This window comes from Mustelus asterias, chromosome 17 (assembly GCF_964213995.1).
Source record: "Mustelus asterias chromosome 17, sMusAst1.hap1.1, whole genome shotgun sequence".
Lineage (NCBI taxonomy): Eukaryota > Metazoa > Chordata > Chondrichthyes > Carcharhiniformes > Triakidae > Mustelus > Mustelus asterias.
In genome coordinates this window covers 44,480,321-44,505,739 of record NC_135817.1, presented here as the reverse complement: position 1 = coordinate 44,505,739, position 25,419 = coordinate 44,480,321, and the positions used below count along the sequence as shown (strand labels likewise).

General features: G+C 39.8%; 1 protein-coding gene across 3 annotated transcripts in view; it reads right to left on the bottom strand.

Moving 5' to 3' along the window:
• The window catches only part of arl13b (ADP-ribosylation factor-like 13b), a 79,516-nt gene that overhangs the window by 3,332 nt on the left and 50,765 nt on the right, over positions 1-25,419 (bottom strand). Inside the window, exons 5-12 of one of the 3 annotated variants that reach the window (XR_013499904.1) lie at positions 21,735-21,840; positions 17,822-18,024; positions 16,526-16,643; positions 13,493-13,703; positions 13,235-13,342; positions 6,841-6,909; positions 5,962-6,255; positions 52-125 (exon numbers count right to left, since the gene is read on the bottom strand). Coding sequence is in view for 2 of the 3 variants with exons in the window: in XM_078232545.1 (XP_078088671.1) it covers positions 49-125; positions 6,841-6,909; positions 13,235-13,342; positions 13,493-13,703; positions 16,526-16,643; positions 17,822-18,024; positions 21,735-21,840 (892 nt within the window). In the remaining variant the exon portion in view is untranslated. Of the gene's footprint in view, positions 1-46; positions 126-5,961; positions 6,256-6,840; positions 6,910-13,234; positions 13,343-13,492; positions 13,704-16,525; positions 16,644-17,821; positions 18,025-21,734; positions 21,841-25,419 lie in introns of those variants that run through there. The other 2 variants (XM_078232545.1, XM_078232546.1) reach the window with 2 other exon arrangements.

The window sequence follows — 25,419 nt, the reverse complement described above, 5'->3', positions numbered from 1 at the left end:
ATATTATCTTTTTATTTCTGTTCAAAGAGCAATAAGAGATCCATACTGCTAGGAGATGACTTCTTGGGTATCAGCATTTGGTTTCTGGCTCACTTGTACTGGTGGCAGTGGCTTACTGTAAAAATCTGTCAAACAAGTTAAAAGAAAAATGTAATAGATTATTAGAAAAGCTGTAATTTCCTGATTAGCACCAACCAACAAAAGTGTAAACACTGAGAAAATCTCAGCTCTTCTCAAAATAGCCCGAGTTCTTTTTTCACAGTTATTAACACACTGAAGGGTAACAAGGGTAAATTTGTGTCAGAAAAATAATTTTTGCATACCTGGTCTTCAGTAACCTTGTCATATTGTATTACTTTTTACAACAGATTCTCCTTGCATTTATTTGTAGAACATCCATCATGTTAATTTCCAATAGTTGGTAGTTCAGAACTTGGGGATTACTGAAAGACTCAAAAGCTTTTTGTTTTGCGCTCATCAGGATAATTTGCAAGAATACCAAATGTAAAGGGAATAACAATTAAGACTGAATAAGGAGACTGGCAAGTGGACCCTGACTGGTAGACATGGAGAATGCACCAGTTAACTGATGACTGACAGTTAACTGCTAAGCTGTCCTTTTCCAGCAATACTCATGTTGATTTCTCTGTTGACACCTTAGGCATTTAATTACTTTCTATTGAAAGTGTGGTAACTGTTCTATAAGCAATGTTCACACCAATTCTCATCAAATCCGTATGAGGAGATTAATGTAAATGAAATATCATTCACAATGTGTGTTTAAAATGCTACAAAGTGGTTAATTAGCTGATCAGAGCCAAGCTTTAATTGGCCTAATTACCCTTTGATATGTGGAAAATCAGTTATTCTGTGCATGCGTGCGTAATTGATATATTTGGGAGGGGAGCTGGTGCACACAATGAATTTTGTTTCTGTACGACTCAATATGAGAGGAAGAAACAAGGGAGAAAAGTTTTATTTTCATCTCAGCAGTACATATGAACATACAAAATAGGAGAAGGCAGCCATTCGGCCCCTCTAGTCTGCTCCACCATTCTGTTCGTGTTTTTGAGTTCCACATTCTCATCTACCCATGATAACTTTTGATTGCCTTGCCTAGCAAGTATCTGTATACCTCTGCCTTTAAAATATTCAATGGCACTGCTTCCACTGCCTTCTAAGGCAGAGAGTTCCAAAGATGCATAACCTCGAAACACTTCTCCTCATTGCTTTCCTACAAAGGCAACCCCTAATTTTACAATAGCGCCCCTCTTGTTCTTGACTCAATCATTGATTGGTGGCAGCACAGGTGGCGAGATCAGTTAACAAAGCATATCGGATTCAGGACTTTATTAATAGATGCAGAAGGAGACCATCTGGCCCATCATGTCTGCACTAGCTCTCCAAATGAGCATCATCGTTTAGTGCCATTCCCCATATCGCTGCACATCGTTTCTATTCAAGTAATCGTCTAATGCCTTTTGAATGCCTCAGTTGAACTTCCTTACACCACACTTCCAGGCAGTGCATTCCAGACCTGAACCACTCTGTGCGAAAATGCTTTTTCTCACATCACTTTAGCTTCTTTTGCAAATCACTTTATATCTGTGCCCTCTCATTCTTGGATCATTTTACAAGGGCAGATTTTTCCTATTTACTCTGTCCCGCCCCCACGTGATTTTAAACATCTTTGTCAAGTCTCCTCTCAGCTGCCTTCTCTCCAAAAAGAATAGTCTCAATCCCTCCAATCTATCCTCATAACTGAAGTGTCTCATCCCTGGAACCATTCTTGTAAAGCTCTTCTGTACTCTGCAATATGTTCACATTCTTCCTATATGTGTTGCCAGAATTGTACACAATGTTCCAGCTGAGATTGAACAAATGTCTTGTGTAAATTCAGCATAATCTCCTTGCTCTTGTACTCTATGCCTTGATTAATAAAGCCCAAAATACTAAATGCTTTATGAACTGATCTTGCCACCTGTCCTGCCACAAATCACAATAAGAAACATCCTCTCCACGTCCACTTTGTCAAGACCATATGGGATCTTATATACTTCAAGTACTACTCTATTCTAAACTCCAGTGGAAACAAGCCCAGCCTGTCCAAACCATCCTCATCAGACAATCCATTCAATTCCAAGTGGCAATCTAGTAAACCTCCTCTGAACCGCCTTAAATGCATTTACAGCAGTGTTATACAATAAAGGATAATTATGACAACTAGAACAGTAATTTAAACAGTATAGATTACATATTATTAAGATCAGTGAAACAACATCGAGGTGGTTTATTAATACATTCAAAATTTTATTGTTCTTGTCTATTTTTCTTAATTTCCTCCCAATTTTCTGTGTGTTCACATACATGTACTGGAAAAGTCAATAATAACTTTTGCCAAAAATAATGTAACGTACACATGTTCCTCTCCTGAAGGCATTACATTACTTGCTAAAGGAATAGTTCTACAGTTGGTAGTTGCTTTCTGGTATCTGGCCCACAAAGATAAATATTTATATAGAGTCTTGACCATGCGTATAAACAGACTGTTGATACACTGAGAGCACCATACATCAAGTGTAAACCTACGACAAAATAATACCTACATAGATGTATTTCCATCAAGGGCCACTAAATAGCAATCAGGTGCCAGAATCCTTGTGGCTAGAAAATGCTTCCAACACATTATAAAATCTCATTAACACAGTTGCCACCTTGCTGCAGCATAGTGGTCCCCTCGACTTTGGAGACCAAATGCAGATAGTGAGCTCACTTGTGCTGAATACCTCCATCAGTCTGCAAATATGACTGAGCTGGAAGCTTGCTATTTTAATTCTCTTGTCCTATTCCCACTATTCTTACCTGTTTTTCTTCTAGGAGGGTTTAAGGCAACTTGGCAGTGGGATGGAAACCAAGATGTAGCATTAGAAAGAAAAAACAAGTTCGACAAAGGATTAGGACAGATTGTGCAGTAGAGTTAGAAATAACAAGGTATCGTATGGAGTCAGACAAAGAGGGATTGAAATAAGATCTAAATTAGGTTTACAGTGCATGTATGTGGACACACAGATAATGTTAAATAAAGTTTGTGAATTGCAGGAGCAAATCACCATATCAGAATATGATACTGTGATAAGAGACCTATTAAAAAATGGACAGACTGGGTTAGAAATATTCCTAGATGCAGGTGTTCAGAAGAGAAAGGAGAGGGATGGCGGTATTGATTAATTGATTTATTAGTGTCACATGTACTATTAGTGTACAGTGAAAAGTATTGTTTCTTGCACGCTAAGCACACAAAACATACCATACATAGAGAAGGAAAGGAGAGATTGCAGAATGTAGTGTTACAGTCATAACTAGGGTGTAGAGAAAGATCAACTTAATGCAAGATCGGTCCATTCAAAAGTCTGATGGCAAAAGGGAAGAAGTTATTTTTGAGTTGGTTAGTACTTGTCCTCAGACTTCTGTATCTTTTTACCAATGGAGGAAGGTGGAAGAGAGAATGTCCGGGGTGTGTGGGGTCCTTGATTATGCTGGCTGCTTTTCTGAGGCAGTGGAAAGTATAGATAGTATCAATGGATGGGAGGCTTGTTTGAATGATGGACTGGGCTTCGTTCACAATCCTTTGTAGTTTACTGCAGTGTTGGACAGAACAGAAGCCATACCAAGCTGAGATACAACTGGAAAGAATGTTTTCTATGGTGCATCTGTAGAAGTTGGTGAGAGTTGTCGTGGACAATTCCCCTTTGCCAAATTTCCTTAGTCTCCTGAGAAAGTAGAGACATTGGTGGCTTTCTTAAATATAGCGTTGGCATGGAGGGACCAGAATAGGTTGTTGGTAATCTGGACACCTAAAAACATGAAGCTCTCAACCCTTTCTACTTCGTCCCCGTTGATGTAGACAGGGACATGTTCTCCTTTACACTTCCTGAAGTCGATGACCATCTCCTTCGTTTTGTTGACATCGAGGGAGAGATTATTGTTGTCGCACCAGTTCACCAGATTGTCTATCTCTTTCCTGTACTGTGTCACGTCATTGTTTGAAATCCGACCCACACTGGTGGTGTCATCAGCAAACTTAAAAATTGAGTTCGAGGGGAATTTGAAAATAGAGTTGGAGGGGAATTTAAGGAGGCGATTAAGAAGAATAATGCAGTGCTGGAGGGAGTGGGATGTCCTTCAGGAATCAAAGACATTTGGTAGAATTAAGAAAATGTATTTTCTTAGGTCACCAACTAGTCAAAAAGAATCAGAAGAGTAGTGATAATGGGAGCCATTAATTATCATAATATAGCAATTGTGGAGAATGGCAGGCAAAATTGTAACAAAACAATAGGCTATCTTTAGAGAGAAAATAGTTTGGATACAGGCAAGGTACATTTCCATGATGGAGAATGGTAGTGCAACCAAACCCAAAGCTCACTGGATGATACAAGAGGCAGTGAATAAACTGAAGTAGAAAGAAGGGGGCAAATAACAGATAGGCAGGTTGGTATTACAAGAAAGAATCAGGCCCGTAACAGAAGGTTCAGAACAGAAGTGAAAAGGAAGGGAGCTTGAGAACAGACTGGTAGCTAACATAAAATGGAATCCAAAAGTCGTCTTTAGGCATATAAACAGCAAAAGGTGCTGACTGGCCGATCAGGAACCAAAAAGGGGATCTAAAGATGGAGGATGAGTAGTTCTCCGTCTGTCTTTTCAAGGAAGAAGTTGGCAGCAAAGTAATGATGGGAGAGGAGATACTGGAAAGGTTAAGAATTGATAGAGGAGTTATGAGAAAGATCAGCTATGAGAAAGTTGATGGGTCACTAGAACCAAGTAGGACACATCAGAGGATGTTGAAGTAGGTAAGGGTGAAAACTACAAAGGTACTGGCCATAATCTTCCAATCCTCATTAGATATTGGGGTGGTGCCAAAAATCTAGAAAATTGTAAATGTTACATCCTTGTTCAAAACTGATTGAAAAGATAAATCCAGCAACTACAGCCCAATCAGTTCACTTTGAGATAACTGTACCCTTCTAATACTGGCCTCTTGTGCATTCTAAATCATAATTGTTCCACCATTAATGGCCGTGCCTTCAATTGCCTGCACCCCAAGTTCTAAACTTCCCTCCCTACACCTTTCCATCTCTCTACTGTGCTTTCTTCCTTTAAGAAACTTTTAAAGACTGAGAGGAAATCTGAGAAGAGCTGTTCGAAATCATGATGGGTCTAGGCAAGTACAGGTAGAAAAAGAACTGTTCCCACTGACAGGTGTTGCGAACTACAGGACACTGATTTAAGTTGATTGGTAAAAGAAACAATGACGACATGAGAAGAATACAATCTAGCTTTGGAAATATCACGATTCTAGTACAAGACACTTATGCTGATTTGGATGTTGACTTCATACAGTTTCATTGTGTTATTTTCTCTCTATATTCTTATCGTTACCACTGGAAGTTGGCAGCTATCACAACTTTTGCCAAAGTATTTCACATAACAATAACACCTGGGTGCAAATAAGTTTCATTAAACCTCTTTCTTAAAGCATCTTGTGCTTATCTTAAGATCGTGAATCTATACCTTGAATTTACCTTATTTCATTTATCTTTCTGAAGTTGAAAAGAATCCAGCCCCAGTTGACTTAGCCTTTCCCTGAAATTCAAGATTCCTCATCCCTTTTGTCTTGATAAATCTGTACTACACTTACTCCAGACTATTATACCATTCTAATATTAAGGAGCTAACTCTCCGCCACTGTGCAGCTGCTGCTTCTTTAAACATTCTTCTACTTGTGACTGCAACTCTTTTTAAAAAAAAACTATGTTTCCCTTAATTTAGCTACAGTATCGATTACAGTTTTTAAGTGGTATATAAAAGCAAGAATGTGAAGATATATGTAGATAGAGAGAAACCAGTTAGAGTGTGTTTGCAGGTCAATGTGATAACAGAAACATGAACACCAATACTCACTTTGAGGTGCATTGGTGGTGCGGGGTGTCCAATATTACTTGAGAAACCTACAGGTAATTTCAACATGTCTGTCTGGCATTTTAACACAGTCAGCTTATTTATCATTTTACTTCTGAGTTTGGTGTTGAATGAAGAGCAGTGGGCATGTTGTGGACTCATGATGTGAACACAACCCCGGAATTTAAAAAGCCAATCCAAGTGGAATTTGAAAGAGGAGTTGCAAACTTTGGCAAAGGAACAGCAATTTCAAGGCATGGACTCAAGACGCTCAAAGTGCTTCAGTACTGAGGTTTTCTGTGAATAAGAATACAGTGAAAATATTTTCTGGGATCTACCATAGCAATAGCAATATATTAGAATTTGTTCTATTCAGTGTGCCATTTGTAATAGTTATTAAAATAATACACTACTTTGTTAGATATACATTCAGAATCCATAGAATCCCTACAGTACAGAAGGAGATCGTTTAGCCCAACAAGTCTGCACCGAATCTCCGAAGAAGCACCTTACTCAGGCCCACCCACTGCACTATGCCCATAACCCCACATATTTACCCCACTAATCTCCCTAACCTGCACATCTTTGGACACCAAGGGGCAATATATCGGCTGTAATAAGTGTCATACTGACGAGGCTGAAGAGAGCAAAAATTACTCCAAACAGATAACTCTGAAATGTCACACAAATTATGCATAATAGACATGTTCTTACCATGAAATAATACCAAAGTCTCTAAAACCATTTAAAAAAATAAAACAAATTACAGTGATTGCTTCAGGGTTTTATATTATACGGTCATTAATGGAAGTTGCTGCTGAACAAACAAATGGAGTGCAAAATAAGCATGCTGAGCAACACTGAACGTTGAAAAGAATTTACCATTACGTTGGGTTTCACCAAGAGGTTCAAGTTTTGGAAGTCTGGTAACTTTGGGAGTACCCCAGCCGACTAAAGGAAGACAGATAAAATCACCATTAAACATGGAAGTCTGGCTTGAAAAGAATCTTGCTACGTTGTTGATGTTAAAATCCAACAAAGCAAGAAGAAGCTTTTAAAAAGCCAAAACATCCAAGTGAGCTGCAATGAACCAACAAATATTAGAGCAAACATAATATTCAAGAAAGTATGATTTGGAAAGAACAAATGAAAATATTAGTTAGCTGGCATCAACATGATTTTTCTTTTAGAGTATAGGAGAACATTCAGAATAAACTTGAACCACTAAAAATAGTCCTCAAGTTAGTTAGATGCCCTAGAAATTGAAGAATTTGGTGCAGGCATGCTCATTTTGTTGAGATGCTAAGATGGCAACGGGCGAGAACATGAATCTTTGAAGCTACCTTGGTGAATTGGGCAAGTGACTTAGACCTTAAAATTTTCATTCTCAGGATGTTGTGGTTGAGTTCAAAAGATGTTTTGAAATTTTATGGCTTTAACAGGATGATTCATCCCCTTGAATAAGCTTCCTTGTAGTTGCTGAGACATCCAAAACTTAAAATAACCCGGAGTCATAAAACCTCTGAACTACATGTGTGGAATTATTCTGGGTATTTTAATCCAGCAACTATATCTAATTCTGATATCTAATCGCCATGTCGAGGCCTTACTGGGAAACAAGAGGCAAGAATGGCCATTCACATAACATCTTTAATTATGGGAGGAACTTGGAAGGTCTTGTTAACTGATAAAATATCCATTAAACATTACAGAGCTTTTGCCTATTTAACCTGAGGCTTTTTTCAGAGTGCATCTTGCTAGGACGCTATGAGTACAAGATTCTAGGGCCTTAGTTCAAAAACAATTCCTGGTCAGGATAAAGAATTATGACTCAGCTGTGGAACTTGAAAGCAATGATTGAAATTTGCTTTTGGCAACCTGAGAGACAAGATCGATATCCTGATGGAACTATCATACTTGAACGTGTTCCTTTTTCCAATTTATTTGCTTTGGCCCATTGGATTTCCCACTTGATAGGAAAAATCTCCAAGATGTTCATCATTAACTCCATTAATTAAAAGATGCTGTGTGGATGGCCATTGTTGCCTAATGCTTCCTAGAATGTCCTAGACGTGGTTACTGGTATCTGAATCAATTAACACAGATACCATCCCTATTACGACTACCCTGACAGTAAATACTTTCAAAGGCAATTATGAAACAAGGAACAAATATTTTATCACAGATTGAGACAAATGCATCGTACCATTAAATAATTGTTTTTGACTGACAGAAGTAGTATTTATCTTACTAATGCTGCCATTACTATATTGCCAGGCAATATAAAATAAAATCAGGAGTTCTAAAGGGGCACAGGAGCAAGGGACCTGTGTGTATAGATGCATAGATCATTGAAGGTGGCAGAACAGGTGGAGACAGCATTTAATAATGCAGAGTGTTCTGGGCTTTATTAATAAGGGCATAGAGTACAAGCGCAAGGAAGTTATGTTGAATTTATAAAAGACACTAGTTAGATCCCAGCTGGAATATTGTGTACAGTTCTGGGCACCACACTATAGGAAGGATGTGAACATATTGGAGAGAATGCAGAAGAGGTTTACAAGAATGGTTCCAGGAATGAGAAACTTCAGTTATGAGGAAAGATTGGCAGAGTTTGGACTGTTCTTGGAGAGGAGAAGACAAAGAGGAGATTTGATAGGGATGTTCAAAATCATGAGGGGCTGGACAGGTAGGGAGAAACTGTTCCTGCTGATAAAAGGATCAAAAATGAGAGGGCACAGATTCAAAGTGATTTGCAAAAGAAGTAATTGTGATGTCAGAAAAACGTTTTCACAAGTGATCTAGGTTTGGAATTCAATGCCTGGAATGTGGTTGAGGCAGGCTTGAACAAGGCAACGAAGAGGGCATTTGATGATTACTTGAATAGAAACAATGTGCCTGGGTGCAGGAAAAAATCATCAAGTTATTATGACTTTCATTTGGAAAGCTGGTGTAGACATGATGGGCCAAATGGCCCAGGAGGATGCCAAATGGCGTCCTCTTGGGCCATAATAATTCTGTGATTTGAATACATTTTGTGAGAGGCATAGGGGGTGGAGGGAAGTGAATGATTAGATTCTTAATTGGAGGTTCCTTTTTTCCCATATTGGGAATGTCTTGATTTACCTAAATCAACAAGAGAAATAAGACTGAAGATTAACTTTAATTTTATAACCTCTACAGGTAGCACTACAGTTTCTTAAATACCATATTAAATACCTGCTAAAAAATCAGATACATAGGTTGCATTTAAAGCTGATTTTACAACCTGAAGTTGATCAAGACTTACACATTTTATTGCAACAGAAACAGGTTAGATTTAGATAATTTACCCAGAGGTTTCAGTACACAAGGATAATTTATTTTTGTTGTGTGTTCTATGATACATCTCTAAAACTAACAGTATGAAAATAGGAAGCTAGAATGTAAGCTGAGAGAATTTCTAATCTATATGGAACTTGTACTTCATACTTTGCTGATATTCCACAACCTCAATATGCTTCTTTGAATGTTTCCAGCTAGTACCATTACAGATCAATTAAAATATTTGTGTTACAGGCTTGCATGTCACATTATGCAGGTCATGGAAGACAGGAACAGCTATTTTTCAAAATATATCTACTCAATATTTTTCACATCAATAAACTCAAATTTCCGGAAAAAGCAAATTGTTCACAATATGTAATGCCGCACAATATTAAAACACTTTTGGGCTTTCATTTAGGCAGTCTGCCATGCACCCTCCCCCCCAACTGTTAATTGTATATTAATTGTGTTTTATTATATGCAGCAGAAGGACATTACAAGTTAGCCAGGAAGGACCTAAAGAAAGAGTTAAGAAGAGCCAGGAGGGGACATGAGAAGTCTTTGACATGTAGGATCAAGGAAAACCCTAAAGCTTTCTATAGGTATGACAGGAGTAAAAGAATGACTAGGGTAAGATTAGGGCCAGTCAAGGACAGTAATGGGAAGTTGTGCGTGGAGTCTGAAGAGATAGGAGAGGCACTAGGTGAATATTTTTCGTCAGTATTCACACAGGAGAGGGACAGTGTTGTCGAGGGGAGTACTGAGATGCAGGCTGTTGGACTGGACGGGATTGAGGTTCATAAGGAGGAGGTGTTAGCAATTCTGGAAAGGGTAAAAATAGATAAGTTCCCTGGGCCGGATGGGATTTATCCTAGGATTCTCTGGGAGGCTAGAGAGGAGATTACAGAGCCTTTGGCTTTGATCTTTGTCTACAGGAACAGTGCCAGAAGACTGGAGGATAGCAAATGTTGTCCCCTTGTTCAAGAAGGGAAGTAGGGACAACCCTGGTAATTATAGACCGGTGAGCCTTACTTCTGTTGTGGGCAAAGTTTTGGAAAGGATTATAAGAGATAGGATTTATAATCACCTAGAAAGGAATAATTTGATTAGGGATAGTCAGCACGGTTTTGTGAAGGGTAGGTCGTGCCTCACAAACCTTATTGAGTTCTTTGAGAAGGTGACCAAAGAGATGGATGAGGGTAAAGCGGTTGATGTGGTGTATATGGGTTTCAGCAAAGCGTTTGATAAGGTTCCCATGGTAAGCTTTTGCAGAAAATACAGACACATGGGATTGAGGGTGATTTAGTGGTTTGGATCAGGAATTGGCTAGCTGTAAGAAAACAGAGGGTGGTGGTTGATGGGAAAAATTCATCCTGGAGTTCAGTTACTAGTGGTGTACCGCAAGGATCTGTTTTGGGGCCACTGCTGTTTGTCATTTTTATTAATGACCTGGATGAGGGCGTAGAAGGATGGATTAGCAAATTTGCAGATGACACTAAAGTCGGTGGAGTTGTAGACAGTGTGGAGGGAAGTGGCAGGTTACAGAGGGACATAGATAAGCTGCAGAGCTGGGCTGAGAGGTGGCAAATGGTGTTTAATGTGGAAAAGTGTGAGGTGATTCACTTTGGAAGGAGTAACAGGAATACAAAGTACTGGGCTAATGGTAAGATACTTGGTAGTGTGGATGAACAGAGGGATCTGGGTGTCCATGTGCATAGATCCCTCAAAGTTGGCACCCAGTTTGATAGGGTTATTAAGAAGACGTACGGTGTGTTAGCTTTTATTGGTAGAGGGATTGAGTTTCGGAGCCAGGAGGTCATGCTGCAACTGTACAAAACTCTGGTGCGGCCGCACTTGGAGTATTGCGTACAGTTCTGGTCGCCGTATTATAGGAAAGATGTGGAAGTGTTGGAAAGTGTGCAGAGGAGATTTACCAGGATGTTGCCTGGTATGGTGGGAACATCGTATGAGGAAAGGCTGAGGGGCTTGAGGTTGTTTTCGTTAGAGAGAAGGTGGTTAAGAGGTGACTTAATAGAGGCATACAAGATGATCAGAGGATTAGATAGGGTGGATAGTGAGAGCCTTTTTCCTCGGATGGTGATGGCTAACACGAGGGGACATAGCTTTAAATTGAGAGGTGAGAGATATAGGACAGATGTTAGAGGTAGGTTCTTTACTCAGAGAGTAGTAAGGGCGTGGAATGCCCTGCCTGCAGCAGTAGGGGACTCGTCAACATTAAGAGCATTCAAATGGTTATTGGATAAACATATGGATGATATTGGAATAGTATAGATTAGAGGGGCTTTAGATTGGTTTCACTGGTCGGCGCAACATCGAGGGCCGAAGGGCCTGTACTGCGCTGTAATGTTCTATGTTCTATTAATTAGAGTTTCACTTGAGCAAATATAAAGGGACACTCACAGAAACAGAGGTGTAGTTAGGAGGTGTATGATCATAATGAATCACTGTTAATAAATGTTAGACTGAACGGTGGGAAGCTTTTCCCCGGGTCGGTGGTGACGTTCACGAGGGGTCATAGGTTCAAGGTGAAGGGGGGGAGGTTTAACACAGATATCAGAAGGACATATTTCACACAGAGGGTCGTGGGGGCCTGGAATGTGTTGCCGGGCAAGGTGGTGGAGGCGGATACACTGGGAACGTTTAAGACTTATCTAGACAGCAATATGAATGGAGTGGGAATGGAGGGATACAAAAGAGTGGTCTAGTCTGGACCAGGGAGCGGCGCGGGCTAATTGTTCCTTGTTTCTCGTTTCAAGGCTTCATTCTATGATCATCTTGCTGGTGCCAGTACAGAGCAAGACTGCGGATAGTTGGGAACCTGTCTCGGGGGCAGGGAATTCATATGGTGTTCGTGGAAGTGGAAATGACTAGGGTTGGGAAGCATTTCCCGATCAGGGCCATTGTGATCTCCTGGACTCGTTTCGATCGCCTCAGGGGGTCGGAGAGGAATTTCCCAGATTTTTTTTCCCCATATTGGCCCTGGGGTTTTTCACTCTGGGTTTTCGCCTCTCCCTGGAGATCACATGGTCTGGAATGGGGGGGTGGGGGTGAGTTAATAGGTTGTAATGAACAAAGCATCGTAGCTGTGAGGGACAGCTCGGTGGATAGGATATTGGTATGTAGATAGGCTGGAAAATTGGGCGGGGATCCTGGATTCAGGATTCAATCCTGGACTGGGGAGCGGCGCGGGCTTGGAGGGCCGAAGGGCCTGTTCCTGTGCTGTATTGTTCTTTGTTCTTGTTCTGAGTAAAGTTTGGTTCCAGTATTATCCTTCATCAGCTGGTTGTGTAGTATAACACCCACAACCTTTATTTTTTAAAAACCTTTTTCTTGAAGGTGCCAACTCTTGCTTTGGTGCACTTACATTGGTTCTAGCAATGATTATTAGCTTACACAGTTTTCTATTCTTCCCATGTGAGGCTGGATAGTGGGCAAGGGTGGTTGTGCAGAGCAAGTTGGACAAAGCAAATTCAGTTCCCAACCTGCATTCGCATGCATACTTTTGAGCATAGATCATTAGATAGAAGTTAGAAGTGGGTACCTTGACTGAATTTTTCTTGCCAGTAAGAGACAGATAATGTCAATGAACGCATACCCACAATCACCCTATTATCAACCAACCGGGGATATACTAGCTTTGTGTATTCCAATATGATGCAGTTCTCCATTGTATACAGCTGTAGATCAGATTACTGCTTCTGTTTTTTGAAAAACAGTCGAATTGTATTTGCCAGTTCTATTCATTCTTAAAATAACAGCCAAATTATTATAATTTGTCACCACATGCTAGGAATTTCTTTTAATTTGAATATCTTTTCTGAATTTCATTTTTTTTCTACAGTATTTGTGAATGCTCCATTTCAAGCATAATAATTTATTGCTCTCTTTGTTTCTGAAGGTAACAGGTTCTCTTATTGGGTACATGCCAGAAAAAGGAACTTGTGCTCACCTGGTGGTGGTGGTGGACTGGAATTTTCAGAGTCATCATCTGTACTGAATGGTTCCACCTTGTTCTTTCTCTTTATGGGAATTTTTTTGACCTTTCTCTTCCCTGATTCTGTTTAAAATATATAATTTTAAATATACAGTTAAGTATAAACACCATTTTATCAAGTCTAATAAACAATACGCTGAGCAAATTCAGACACAGTTGCTGTGTGTTATTGCTTGCTTCATATTCCCAAAGCAACTTCATTTGTAAAATTACCAGAGTCTGGCATTTTCCGGTTGTGCTCGATTTCCTGCTGTTGCTCAGTTAATACATGGGCAATCGGCTTCACTTTCTCAATATTTTGATTGCCATTGCCGGATTCTTTTTGCATTTTGGACGATTTTGTCGCTTCTGAAGCACTAAGTAGAATCTCTCCATTAGATTTTGGTTTGATCTTTTCTTTCTGTTTTTTGATTTTCTCTTCATTCTAACAAAAAAAAGAGAGAAAATAGAAAATGGGAAGTGCTGTTCTTCTCCAGTTTGCAGTCTAAAGCACAACATGTCCGAGCTCCCATCTATCTCCCCTGACCTCTCACTGGCTGCTAGTTGAGGAGCTCATAAGTTTCTTTGTCCCCAAAGTGTCACAGCTTACTCCACCACCTCCTTTGCCTCTCTGACCACCTGCTATACAAGTCTTGATCTCAAGCATTCTATCTGGCAACTTTTGCTGTCTCTCCTTGTGATGTTATAGTGATCTTATTTTTCCTGCGTCAGACAACTGTTGAACAGAATTAATCGGGTGATATATTAAACCCATTTATATGTGTCCATCAAAGTAATCTAACCTGATGAAAGAATTATCAGAGAGTTATTGTATTAAACTTGTTACATGTGCCTGCCAATGCTGCTTGCCTAATCTGTTGGATAGAATTGCTCTTTATTTTCAACTTGGAATTTATTTTCTTAAAAAACAATCACAATCACACTAAGCTCAGTATTAGTTAATTACATATGCCTTTTGCCTCCGGTATACCCATGAAGCCAGAAATCCCAGTGTTCAATTCTGTTATACATCAAACAATTCTGAAATCTACCTCAAAATATAAATATCAGACAGTTCACAAACATCTCTCTCAAAGCTTCGTGCTCTTGATGGAATCCTGCAATGCATGTGAAGAACAAACCAATTATTCACAGGCTGTTCATTCTTGGTACTTGAATTGAAAAGTAGCATCAAGGTTGAATGAAAAACTACAGATTATAATGTTGGAATGTATTCACACACTTAGCAAATGATAAGAAGTTGTAGGTGCACAGAAAGATCAATGCTGTCTTATTAATTTAAGTGTTAGTTTACTTGCCATTGCTCAAAGTCCACTTGTGATCCGATCATAAAATTCCATGTCTCAAGTGCCAGTCCATGAAAATGAAAAGTCTCTGCACTTTAATTTCTCTAGAATATTTGTGTAATTATAAACAACACAACCCTTTGGATCTTTCACCCATTATTAAGCCTGCTAATATCATAACAATCAGCAACCATCCCAACCAAGATCCAATCATTTATTTCCATTATTTTAGCAGATTTTCTTAAAGGGAATTAACTGTGAACTTTATATTCCATGTCAATCTCAGATAAATGACACTTTGAGAGTCTCATTGTAATACTAGGTCATGTGTAACTATAAATAAGCATGTAGACCCCCGTACAATAAATGCTAAATGAAATATTTTTCTTCAAGATTTTTCTACCATAGGTGATCAGAATATAATGGCCACATAAATATTCTTCAGTTTATGACAAAAGTTATGCGATCTGAATAGATCCTTCAGCTCAATTTTTTCAGATAGCTATCTAATCCCATCCAGTATTATTTGAGGTGAGAACTAAGCACCAACCTAGCTGCCTCTCAGACCAATTGTAGTCCCCAAACTGTGGTTTGGTTTTGATGTATGGCCTGCACGGAAAAGTGCAGTTAAAAGCTACTATAGGATTTCTGAAAATCTACAGACTTCACTAAATGCATTTTTTTAAAAAACAGGATGGGAAGGTCAGCATTTATTGTTCACCCTTAATTGCCCTCGAGAAGGTGTTGATGCCTTCTTGAACCACAGTAGTCTGTGTGATGTAGGTACATCCACAATGCTGTTAGGAAGAGTTCTAGGTTGTTTGAAACAGCAATAATGAAGGAAGTGATAGAATTCCCAAGTCACAATATTGTGTGGCTTGGAGGGGAACTTGCAGGTGGCACTGTTACTTATGTCTGTTCCCTGTTCTTCTCAGTAGTAGAGATTGGGGGTTTGGAAGATGCTATTGAAGGAGCCTTGATGAGTTGCTGCAGTGCATCTTGTAGATGTACACACTGCAGCCAATGCCAAAGTAATTGAGAGGAGTGAATATTTAAGGGGTTGGATGGGGTCCCAATCAAGTTAGATGCCATGGATATTTCTAGGCTTCTTGAGTATTCTTGGAGTTGCACTCCAAGGAAAGTGGAAAATATTTCATCACACATCTGATTTGTGCCTTGTTGATGGTGGCTCGGCTTCGAGGACTGAAGAGGTGAGATACTTGCCACAGAACTCCAGGCCTCTGACTTGCTCTTGTAGTTACAGTATTTATTTGGCTGGTCCAATTAAGTTTCTGGTCAATGATGAGCCCCAAGATGTTGGGGGCAAGAGATTTAGTGATGGTAATGCAGTTGAACATACATGGGAGATGGTTAGATTTTCTCTTGATGGAGATATTACCTGGCACTTGTGTGGCATGAATGCGTCACTTGCCATTGAATGTTGTCCACATCCTGCTGCTTAAGGCACAAACAGCTTCAGTGTAAAGGGTTGCAAATCGTACTGAATACTGTGCAATTGTCAGTGAACATGCCCATTTTTGCCCTTATATTGGAAGAAGGGCCATTGATGAAGTAGCTGAGTGTGGTTAGGCTTAGGACACTATTCAGGGGGACTCCTGTGGGAATTTGGCTGAGATGATTGGCCTCCAACAACTATCTTCCTTTGTGCTCGATATGACTCCAATCAGGGGAGAGCTTTTGCCCTGAATTCCCACTGACATCAATTTTGATCGGGCTCCTGAATACAACACTCCATCAAATGCTGCCTTAAAGTCAAGGGCAATCACACTCATCTCACCTTAACAGCAACATATTCATACAGAGATCGCAATATTGTTTAAAAATATCAAAACGTAATGCGACTAAATTAGAAACTCAGGGAAAACACTAATGCCAATATTAAAATCCAACAGTTAAACGACAAAAGCAACTCGTTTTGGCGATGTACTTAAATACCTACCACAGAAATGACCTTAGATATAGGCTGAAAAGGGTTTGTTTTGAGGTCAGGTTCATCATCCTCTTCCCGATTTAGGAGGTGCCCCTCTTTCTCAGCAACTTCCTTTTCTATTTGTTCTCTATAAAGACATAAATGCTTTTTGAAAACCAGTCTTAAAATAATGACAATTCACAGGGAAAACTTAATGATGCGTCAGATTTATCATGTGTAAATTTAAAAAATAATTCTTGGCATGTATGGGTCATTGGCATTTATTGCCCATTTTTAGTTGTCTAGAATGGTTTAATACAGTGAGAGGCTTGCAATTTAAAGTTATGAGTCAATCATTTTGGTGTGGAACTTGAGTGACATATGCACCAGAGAACAGCAGGTTTCCTTTTCAAAAGAACATGAGTTAACCTGTTAGGTTTTTATGACATTCCAACAACTTCATGATCACTTTTTAAAAAACCAATAATAGCTTAAATTTTCATGGTGGGATATGAATGCACATCCTTTGGATTATTAGTCCAGATTTCTGGATTACTAATCTAGTATGCATACTCTGTAAACAATATTGTCTTGTGATATGATGTGGAATCGTGTCCTGTAGGAATTAGAATGAGGACCCAGACTTTTATTTCACTTAACAATGCAAAAACGAATCTGGAGAGGAGATAATATATGTGGACCAGCTCATGATTAATAGCTCAATGCTGAGACTAAGGCAGTAAATTTAAGGCTCATGTGTACAGCACTCACGTGTGTGCTTAGATTATTTGTTCAAGTCTCAGGAGAGGAACTTAAATTCACAATCATCTGATTTAGATGAAAGTATTACCACAGGGTGGGGATGGATTTTAAAAATAAGTTATAACCCACTCCACAACAAAAAAATAAAATATTTACATTCTAATTATTCAAATTCTTATGAAAAAGTGGCAGATGACACAGCTCCAGGGACCCAAGTTTGATTCCAGCCTTGAGTGACTGTGGAGTTCTCCATGTCTGTGTGGGTTTCCTCCAGGTGCTCTAGTTTCCTCTCACAGTACAAAGATGTGCAGGTTAGGTGGATTAACCGTGGGAAATGTGTGGGGTGATGGGAACAGGACGGGGGTGAGGGCCTAGGTAAGATACTCTATCAGACAGTCGGTGCACACTCCATGGGCCGAATGGCCTCTTCTGTACGGTGGGGATTCTATGATTTTAACTGTCTATAATTCAAATTCTTCTGAAGGATTGAAAAAAATCATAATGTTAAAAATGAAGTGCTATTTAAATAAATCGGACAATTAAACTGCCAAAATGTGTTTTTACCTTTCCTCTCGTATTCTACGCACTCTCTCTGCCCGTTCTCGTTTTTCTTTCTCCTCCTGTGCCTTCTGCTCCATTGTGTCTTTTTGTACCCGTTCTTGTAGAACATCATAATCTTTTGCTATGGTGATCAAAAGCCAACTAAGGCCTTTCCTAATGGATTTGTCCAATTTTTTTCCATACCCCAAAGCAGCAGAACATGGCTCCTATTGGCATAAATTGAACATTATACTCAGTGGGGAATTGCTACCGAGTTTCATTTCTTGCATTCAATCCCTAATTTGTGTTTAAATGGGTGAAATGAGCTGATGCATCAGTGAAATTGCAGAAATTGTCTTAGCGTCCCCATGATGCTTTGGGGACAAACTGCATGCCTCTGTTAATATTTCCATGAACATCAGAAATTAGTGGTCTTTATTAGAGAGCGGTATGTGGAATAGTGGTTAGCACTGCTGCCTCACAGCACCAGGGACCCAGGTTCAATTCCGGCCTCAGGTGACTGTGCGGAGTTCTCCCCGTGTCTGTGTGGTTTTCCTCTGGTGCTCTGGTTTCCTTTCACAGTCCAAAGATGTGCGGGTTAGGTTGGTTGGCCATGCTCAATTGCCCCTTAATACGGGGATAGGGCCTGGGTGGGAGTTGTTGTTGGCACAGGGCCGAATGGCCTCCTTCTGCACTGTAGGGATTCAATGATTATAGGTTCCTTCACCGTTTTCAAAAAGCGGCACATGCATAATGGACTAAAAGGCCTTCTTCCATGATTTAAATTTCAATGATTCAACCCCTGGGTGACATTTTACAAAGTTCCTGATAGGCAGGGGTTTAATAGCAACAGGTGGAATAGGGAGAGGATTTGAAAGTTTGGCAGTAATTATGGGAGTGTGTCAAGCTCTGGCAGCTTCAGCAGTCATATTGTGGAGTGTGATCCTGAGCTTTGGTACAACCGGAATATGGAGTTTGCAATATGGGGTGATTCTTGGGATGTGGCATGAGATGATGGGGGAGTGCAATCTCAGGGTTCAATCCTGGTGGGAATATAGAGTCTCAGGATAAGGATGCATTGGAAAGGATGTTAAGGTCTGGAACACTGAGCAGAATCCTAGAGTGACTCAGAACTTGACAAAATGCTCCTGTAATTTAGAGCAATTGAGAAGGGACAAGTGTGATTCGGAAGAAGGATGCAGTTTAGGCTTCACTGTGGAAATGTCTCAACTTTACTGCAGTGGAATTAAGTAGTGCCTTGATCTCAGACAATTGGGGATAGGGGGTCACGATCAGGCAGCAATATGGGCCTTAGGGTCCCATAGTATAGTTGCAAGGGAGGAGCGATGCGAAGACTGTGTTAGGGATTGCACCACAGGAAAATTAGGGGTTCTAGAGGTCTAGGCAGGGTTAGAAAGAAAATAAACCTTAAGGGTGCAGATATTGAGGTGGATCAGGAGATTGAGACTCTAGAGCACAATATTAGTTTTGTTAGAACGTGATGGGTTCAGCCATGAATTGAGCAATCCAGAATTACGTTAACAGTTATCATAGGTTCTTGATTATATGATCTGGTTAAAGGGAAAATGGTGTCTGGTTTTGAGAGAAGGAACTCTACAATCTTACAATAATAAATTCAAACATACAAAACAAAATTAAAACCATTGTTAAAACAGCTAACTTAATAAGCCGGTTAAAAAAATTGCTCTCAGTAAAACAGATATGCCATTGCCATGCTAAACCAGTCACCATTACAGGACATTGAACAGCACATTAAATTTAATAGTAAAATTAAATGTTTATTTTTCAGAACTGCTAAACTTAGAAATTAAGAATCAAATCCATAAAGAAAAACTATTTGTTAGCATTATTTATAGAAATTGGCCACTGCTAAAACTTCCTGCATATCCCTATCTTCAGTGATGAGGGAGCCCAGCAAATTAATGCAACAGGTAAGGCTGAAGCATTTGCCCCAATTTTCAGCTATCAGTGCCAAGTGGATGATTCATCTCAGCCTCCTCCAGAGCTCCCCAGCATCACAGATGCCAGTCTTCAGTCAATTCGAGTTACTCCATGTAATATCAAGAAACGGCTGAAGGGCTAGACATTTCAAAGACTACTGGCTCTGATAAGATTCTGGCAACAGTACTGAAAACGTGCTCTAGAAATTGCCGTACCCTCTAATCAAGCTGTTCCAGTACAACTACAGCACTGGCATTTGCCCAGCAATGTGGAAAATTGCCCGGGTATGTCCTGTACACAAATAACAAGACAAATCCAGCCCGGCCAATAACCGCCCCATAAGTCTAATCTCAATCGGCAGTAAAGTGATGGAAGGGGTCATCAACAGTGCTATCAAGCAGCACCTGCTTAGCAATAACCTGCTCACTGTTGCTCAGTTTGGGTTCTGCTAAGGCCACTCAGCTCCTGATCTCAATACAGCCTTTGTTCAAATCTGGACGAAAGAACTGAGCTCCAGAGGCGAGGTGATAATGACTGCCCTTGACATCAAGGCAGCATTTTACCAAGTGTGCCATCGAGGAGTCAGGCAAAACTGGAGTCAATAGATATATCAGAGAGAAAATTCTCCACTGGTTGAAAATATACCTAGCACAAAGGAAGATGGTTGTGGTGGCCAATCATCTCAGATCCTGGCTGACAAGTAGCAAGTAACATTCATGCCACACAAGTGCCAGGCAACGACCATCTCCAACAAGAGAGATGGAGTTAATCTAACCTTTGCCCCTTGACATTCAATGGCAGTACCATCACTGAATCGCCTACTGTTAACATACTATTGACCAGAAACTGAACTGGACTAGCCATTTAAATACTGCACCTTCAACAGCAGGTCAGAGGCTAGGAATACTGTGACGAGTAACTCACGATCTGACTTCCCAAAGCCTGTCTACCATAGATAAGGTACAAGTCAGGAGTGTGATGGAATGTTCTCCATTTGCTTGGACGAGTGCAGCGCCAACAATACGCAAGAAGCTTGCTACCATCCAGGGCAAAACAGCCTGCTTGATTGGCACCCTATCCACAAACATTTACCCCCTCCACCATCGACATACCGTAGCAGCATCTACAAGATGTACTGCAGTAACTCACCAAGGCTCTTTAGACGGCACCTTTCAAACCCACAACCTCTACCATCTTGAATGACAAGGGCAGCAGATGCATGGGGACACCACCACCTGCAAGTTTCTGCCCAATTCACTCAGCATCCTAACTTGGAAATATATTGCTGTTCTTTCACTGCCACTGGATCAAAATCCTGGAACACCTTTCCTAACAGCACTGTGGATGTACCTACATCACATGGACTGCAGTGGTTCGAGAAGACAGCTCACCACCATCTTCTCAAAGGCTGTTAGGGATAGGCAATAAATGCTGGCTTAGTGACATTTACATCCCATGAACAAATTTTTAAAAAAGTTCATAAACTGAAACATCAAGAGTTTGAGATCTGGTTGTTACAAAGGTATTTTAAAGGACAGGTAAAAGTTTGTGTTTGAAGCAATACATGAAGTTTAATGTGGAAGACATTATGATAATGCATTTTGGTAGGAAAAATGAGGAGTGAAGCTCACTGATAAAGCTTTAAATAAAGCAGCAGCGGCACTTAATTCAAATCACATCTTCAATACACATCACAAAGTGCAAGACCAGTTTGCTATAGCTGAGATGCAAGTTTGATAAATAGGGATGTAGAATTCAAAGACAAAACCGATAATGCTAAATCTATACAAACCATGAATTCAACCAAAGCTTGATATTTAATTTAGGGCACACCTCATTTTAGAAAAGATATAAAAGGCCATAGCAGGGTACAGATGAGATTGACAAATTGCAAAGGAGAAAAATAAAATAAACGGAGCCTCTTTTTATCCCAGAAAAGAAAGTGAATATATGAAGGTGATATTCAAGTACTCACAATTTGACATAGACATTTGTTTTCATTGACCAGCTTCTCCAATGAAAGGTACTCTATGATATCAGCCTCTGCTAATGCACCATCACAATCCTGTTTGTTAGCCAATCTAAAATAAAAAAATATATATTTCTATTTTACTGATCTTGTTTTAAATAAAATAACCACATACTTGCATATTTTGTACTCTTAGTTGGAGGCTGGCAATTTCCACTTCAACAATTTTGAAACTTTTCCAAATAAAACTTTAATAAAAGCATTCAAAGATAACTCAATGGATAAACGTAATCATTATTGCGACATTTAATTTTAACTTTACTCAACCTCTTTTTTCTGACATCAGAATTTCTGTTACCGAGGGAAAAACAGTGGTAAAGTTTTCTTCACGCATTACGTAAAATGTTAGGAAAAAGTAGCACAATTTTGTTCCTGTTTATATGGCGTTTTCTATCAATTTAAGCACAAGAATTAATAATGGAGAAAATAGAATGAAATTGTGAAAAAATGCAACAATGGGGTTTGACTTAATATACGCTTATGATCCAGTTTGCCGCCAGTAACGTTCTGTTAGACAAAATTTGAAATTCCAGTTATCCACTTGGAGAATAAAGCCACAAGATTGCACAGTTTTAAACAAATTAAACTTTACCGAACAAAATCAGAAAGTAGAACAATTTATAATGTCCATCTGACACACTAACATTCAGAATTATTCTGCTGTGATAGCCAAGTTCCGCACACATGAGGACGGCCTAAACCGGGATGTTGGGTTTATGTCACACTATCAGTAACCCCCACAGCTTGCCTCCTGGACTTGCAGAATCTCACTGGCTGTCCAGTCGGGAGACAATTCACATCTCTTTAACCTGTGCTTAATGCTCCCTCCACTCACATTGTCTGTATCTTTAAGACCTGGTTGGCTGTAGAGATTCGCATTCTAATCAGTATTCTGTAACTTGATTTTGTGTCTCTGTGCCCTGTTTGAGAGCAGATTTCCACTCCATCTGACGAAGGAGCAGTGCTCCGAAAGCTAATGGCATTTGCTACCAAATAAACCTGTTGGACTTTAACCTGGTGTTGTTAAAACTCTTACTGTGTTCACCCCAGTCCAACGCCGGCATCTCCACATCATGACTTCCAACTCCACCAGTTTCACTAAACAGGCACTTTCCCTGGATTTTTCCAAATTCCAGTCTACCAACTGTTGCAAGCTACAAATGGTTCCTGGGACTTTTCTGAGCCCTAACTGCCTAGCATTGAAGCAAAGACCTTCCATCATCATCTCAGCCCACCAGGACTTTACTGAGCCCCAACTGCCCGGAGACTGCTAATAGCTCCCAGGATTTCTCTACGAGCTGCTGAAAGCCACAAAAGATCCAAGCTGCAACCAACCACCTCTTCCAGCAAACACAGATAAATTGAAAGCAGTGAACTTTCTTAAGCTCCACCCACCTCTATGACAATGTAGCTTTTAAAAGTTCACTGAATGCTTTTCAACTAATTTGGCTCTAACCTCCAAAAACAAAACATCTCTCTGGGCTGCATTTCTTTGCAAGCAGTATAAATGTCATGGCCGGAATTTTACCAGCACACCCGCCCCAGAATCGGGGCAGGCAAGGCTCACAGAACGGCATTCTCCATTGACCTCGGGTGGGATCTTACGAGCTTTGGGCTGGCGAGGCGGTAAAATTCCAGTGCACATATCCAACTCTCTGGCTAAGTAAGCCCACCTGCTGTTTCAGGATCTTATTTTTCTAGCCGTTAAGCCCTCAAGTCAACATGTCCCAAACTTTTAAGTGCAATAGACTTAATGAATTCTCAAGGACAATTAGAGATGAGCAATAAATGTTGGCCTTGCCAGCAACACTCACATCCAGTGAACAAATCAATAAAAAATAATGGCCTGTAACTTCCTCGGAGTGGCAATCAGTGGCAGATTGCCACCCCATTGCAACTTTCCTTCACTGGAATTCCAATTCCGTCCCCCCCAACCTTCCTGACTCAGGCTGGATGAGACTGAGGAAGCGCAGCAGCTCAAGGACTCCAGCAGCAAAGTATAAAAGGAGTGCAGCAAAGGAGGATATGCGCCCTTTTTACCACACTAGCTTCCGTAAAGCTGATGAATTTAAAGGGACTATTGAAAGGAAGGAGAACCGAACAGGTGAGAAAGCTATGAGTGTTTCCAACTGGATTTTAAGCAGATGAATGCAAGCACAAGAAAGGAATATATAGGCACAGAAGTAGGAATAGGCCTTGGGAAATGTTCCCTCTAAGCCGCATGGTCACAACCTGGAAATTTCTTGAAGAAGTCACCTTCTTTAATTATCTGCACATGGGCAACCACACAAAAACTTAAGAGCCCCATAGCATGCAACGAAAAAGAAATAAAATTTGAGGAATATTGGTATTACACTCTTACTGAACAGCAGAGCTGGCTCGAGGGCAACGTATTCAGAGTTAAATTTCCCTCAAGGCAACTGCATTACACATTGATACATTATTCCTGTGAATGCTGATCAGCTTAATATGGAAAGACTGCTCCCTGCTCATGGATTCTGGTTTCCATTAGCATGCCTGTGATGAATTCTGTTCACTGATCCACTGGTCTTGGTAGCCAGCGCAATACTGGATTTGTTAATGTACTGTTGTTGGAAAGCTCTTGTCTGGTGCAACTGTTGTCATACAGCCCCCTCCAGGTTTTCTCTGGAGGAAAAGAAGCTTGTAAACGCAGAAAGGGAGACCAAATGGAACAATATGGATTTTCAATGGAAATAAATGGTTAATATTGCGGTGTGAAAAAAGCTTCCAATGTGGACAATGTTTTTCCATATAATAATAACCATTGACAACTTATTCATCTTATTCACTTAACAAACCTTATAGATTTATTACTGAGCATCCAAGCTGAAAGTATGTTTACAAGACCTTCTCCTCTGGTCTAGGATTGCAACCTGCTGTTAATGTGAAAACAAGTATCAGTTAATTTTCTTCGTACTTTTACTCATATTTCTTTTAAAAAGGATCTTTTGTTGAAGAAGCTTAATTATCATCAGTACAGGTATAAACAATCCAGAGTGTTTTAGCAACCTTAGCTCAACTGTTAAGCAATTGTTTCCTTTGCATTGAAAGTTTCAGTGTCATAAGTCAATTCTACTAATTGCAGTTTTAGCATTCAATAATTCAGATTTCACTATCATTAAGAGGGGAATGTGAAAAAATTCCTATTCATTTGATTTATAATAAAAAAGATGGTTTTATTTACCTTTATGTGGTTTGAAAAAAATAGTTCATAGATTGTTGTTTTAAATTACTGACCATTATTCATGAAAGATGGGAGAGCTGTATGTACAATGCTGCGAAACAGTTGTGGAAGTGACTTTGATTTTTTGAGCACAGTAAATTATGACTATGATGCAACTTATTGTGATTCTTTGTCAAATGTCCATATGTAAACTAGATCAGTGAAATTCTTCTTCCTTTGGGAAACGTCTGGCCCGGATGCAAGATCCCAAATTAGCCTTTAACATTTTAGTTTCAAATACATTCGTAACATGGTACAATATATTTGTCATTTAGATTTATTAAAAATACAGAAAGCAGTGATCAGTGAATGGTCAGGGTGCTTCGTCCTTCTGTACCTATACTACTTGATCATTTATACTGTTGGTAATTGGAATTGTTTCTCAAA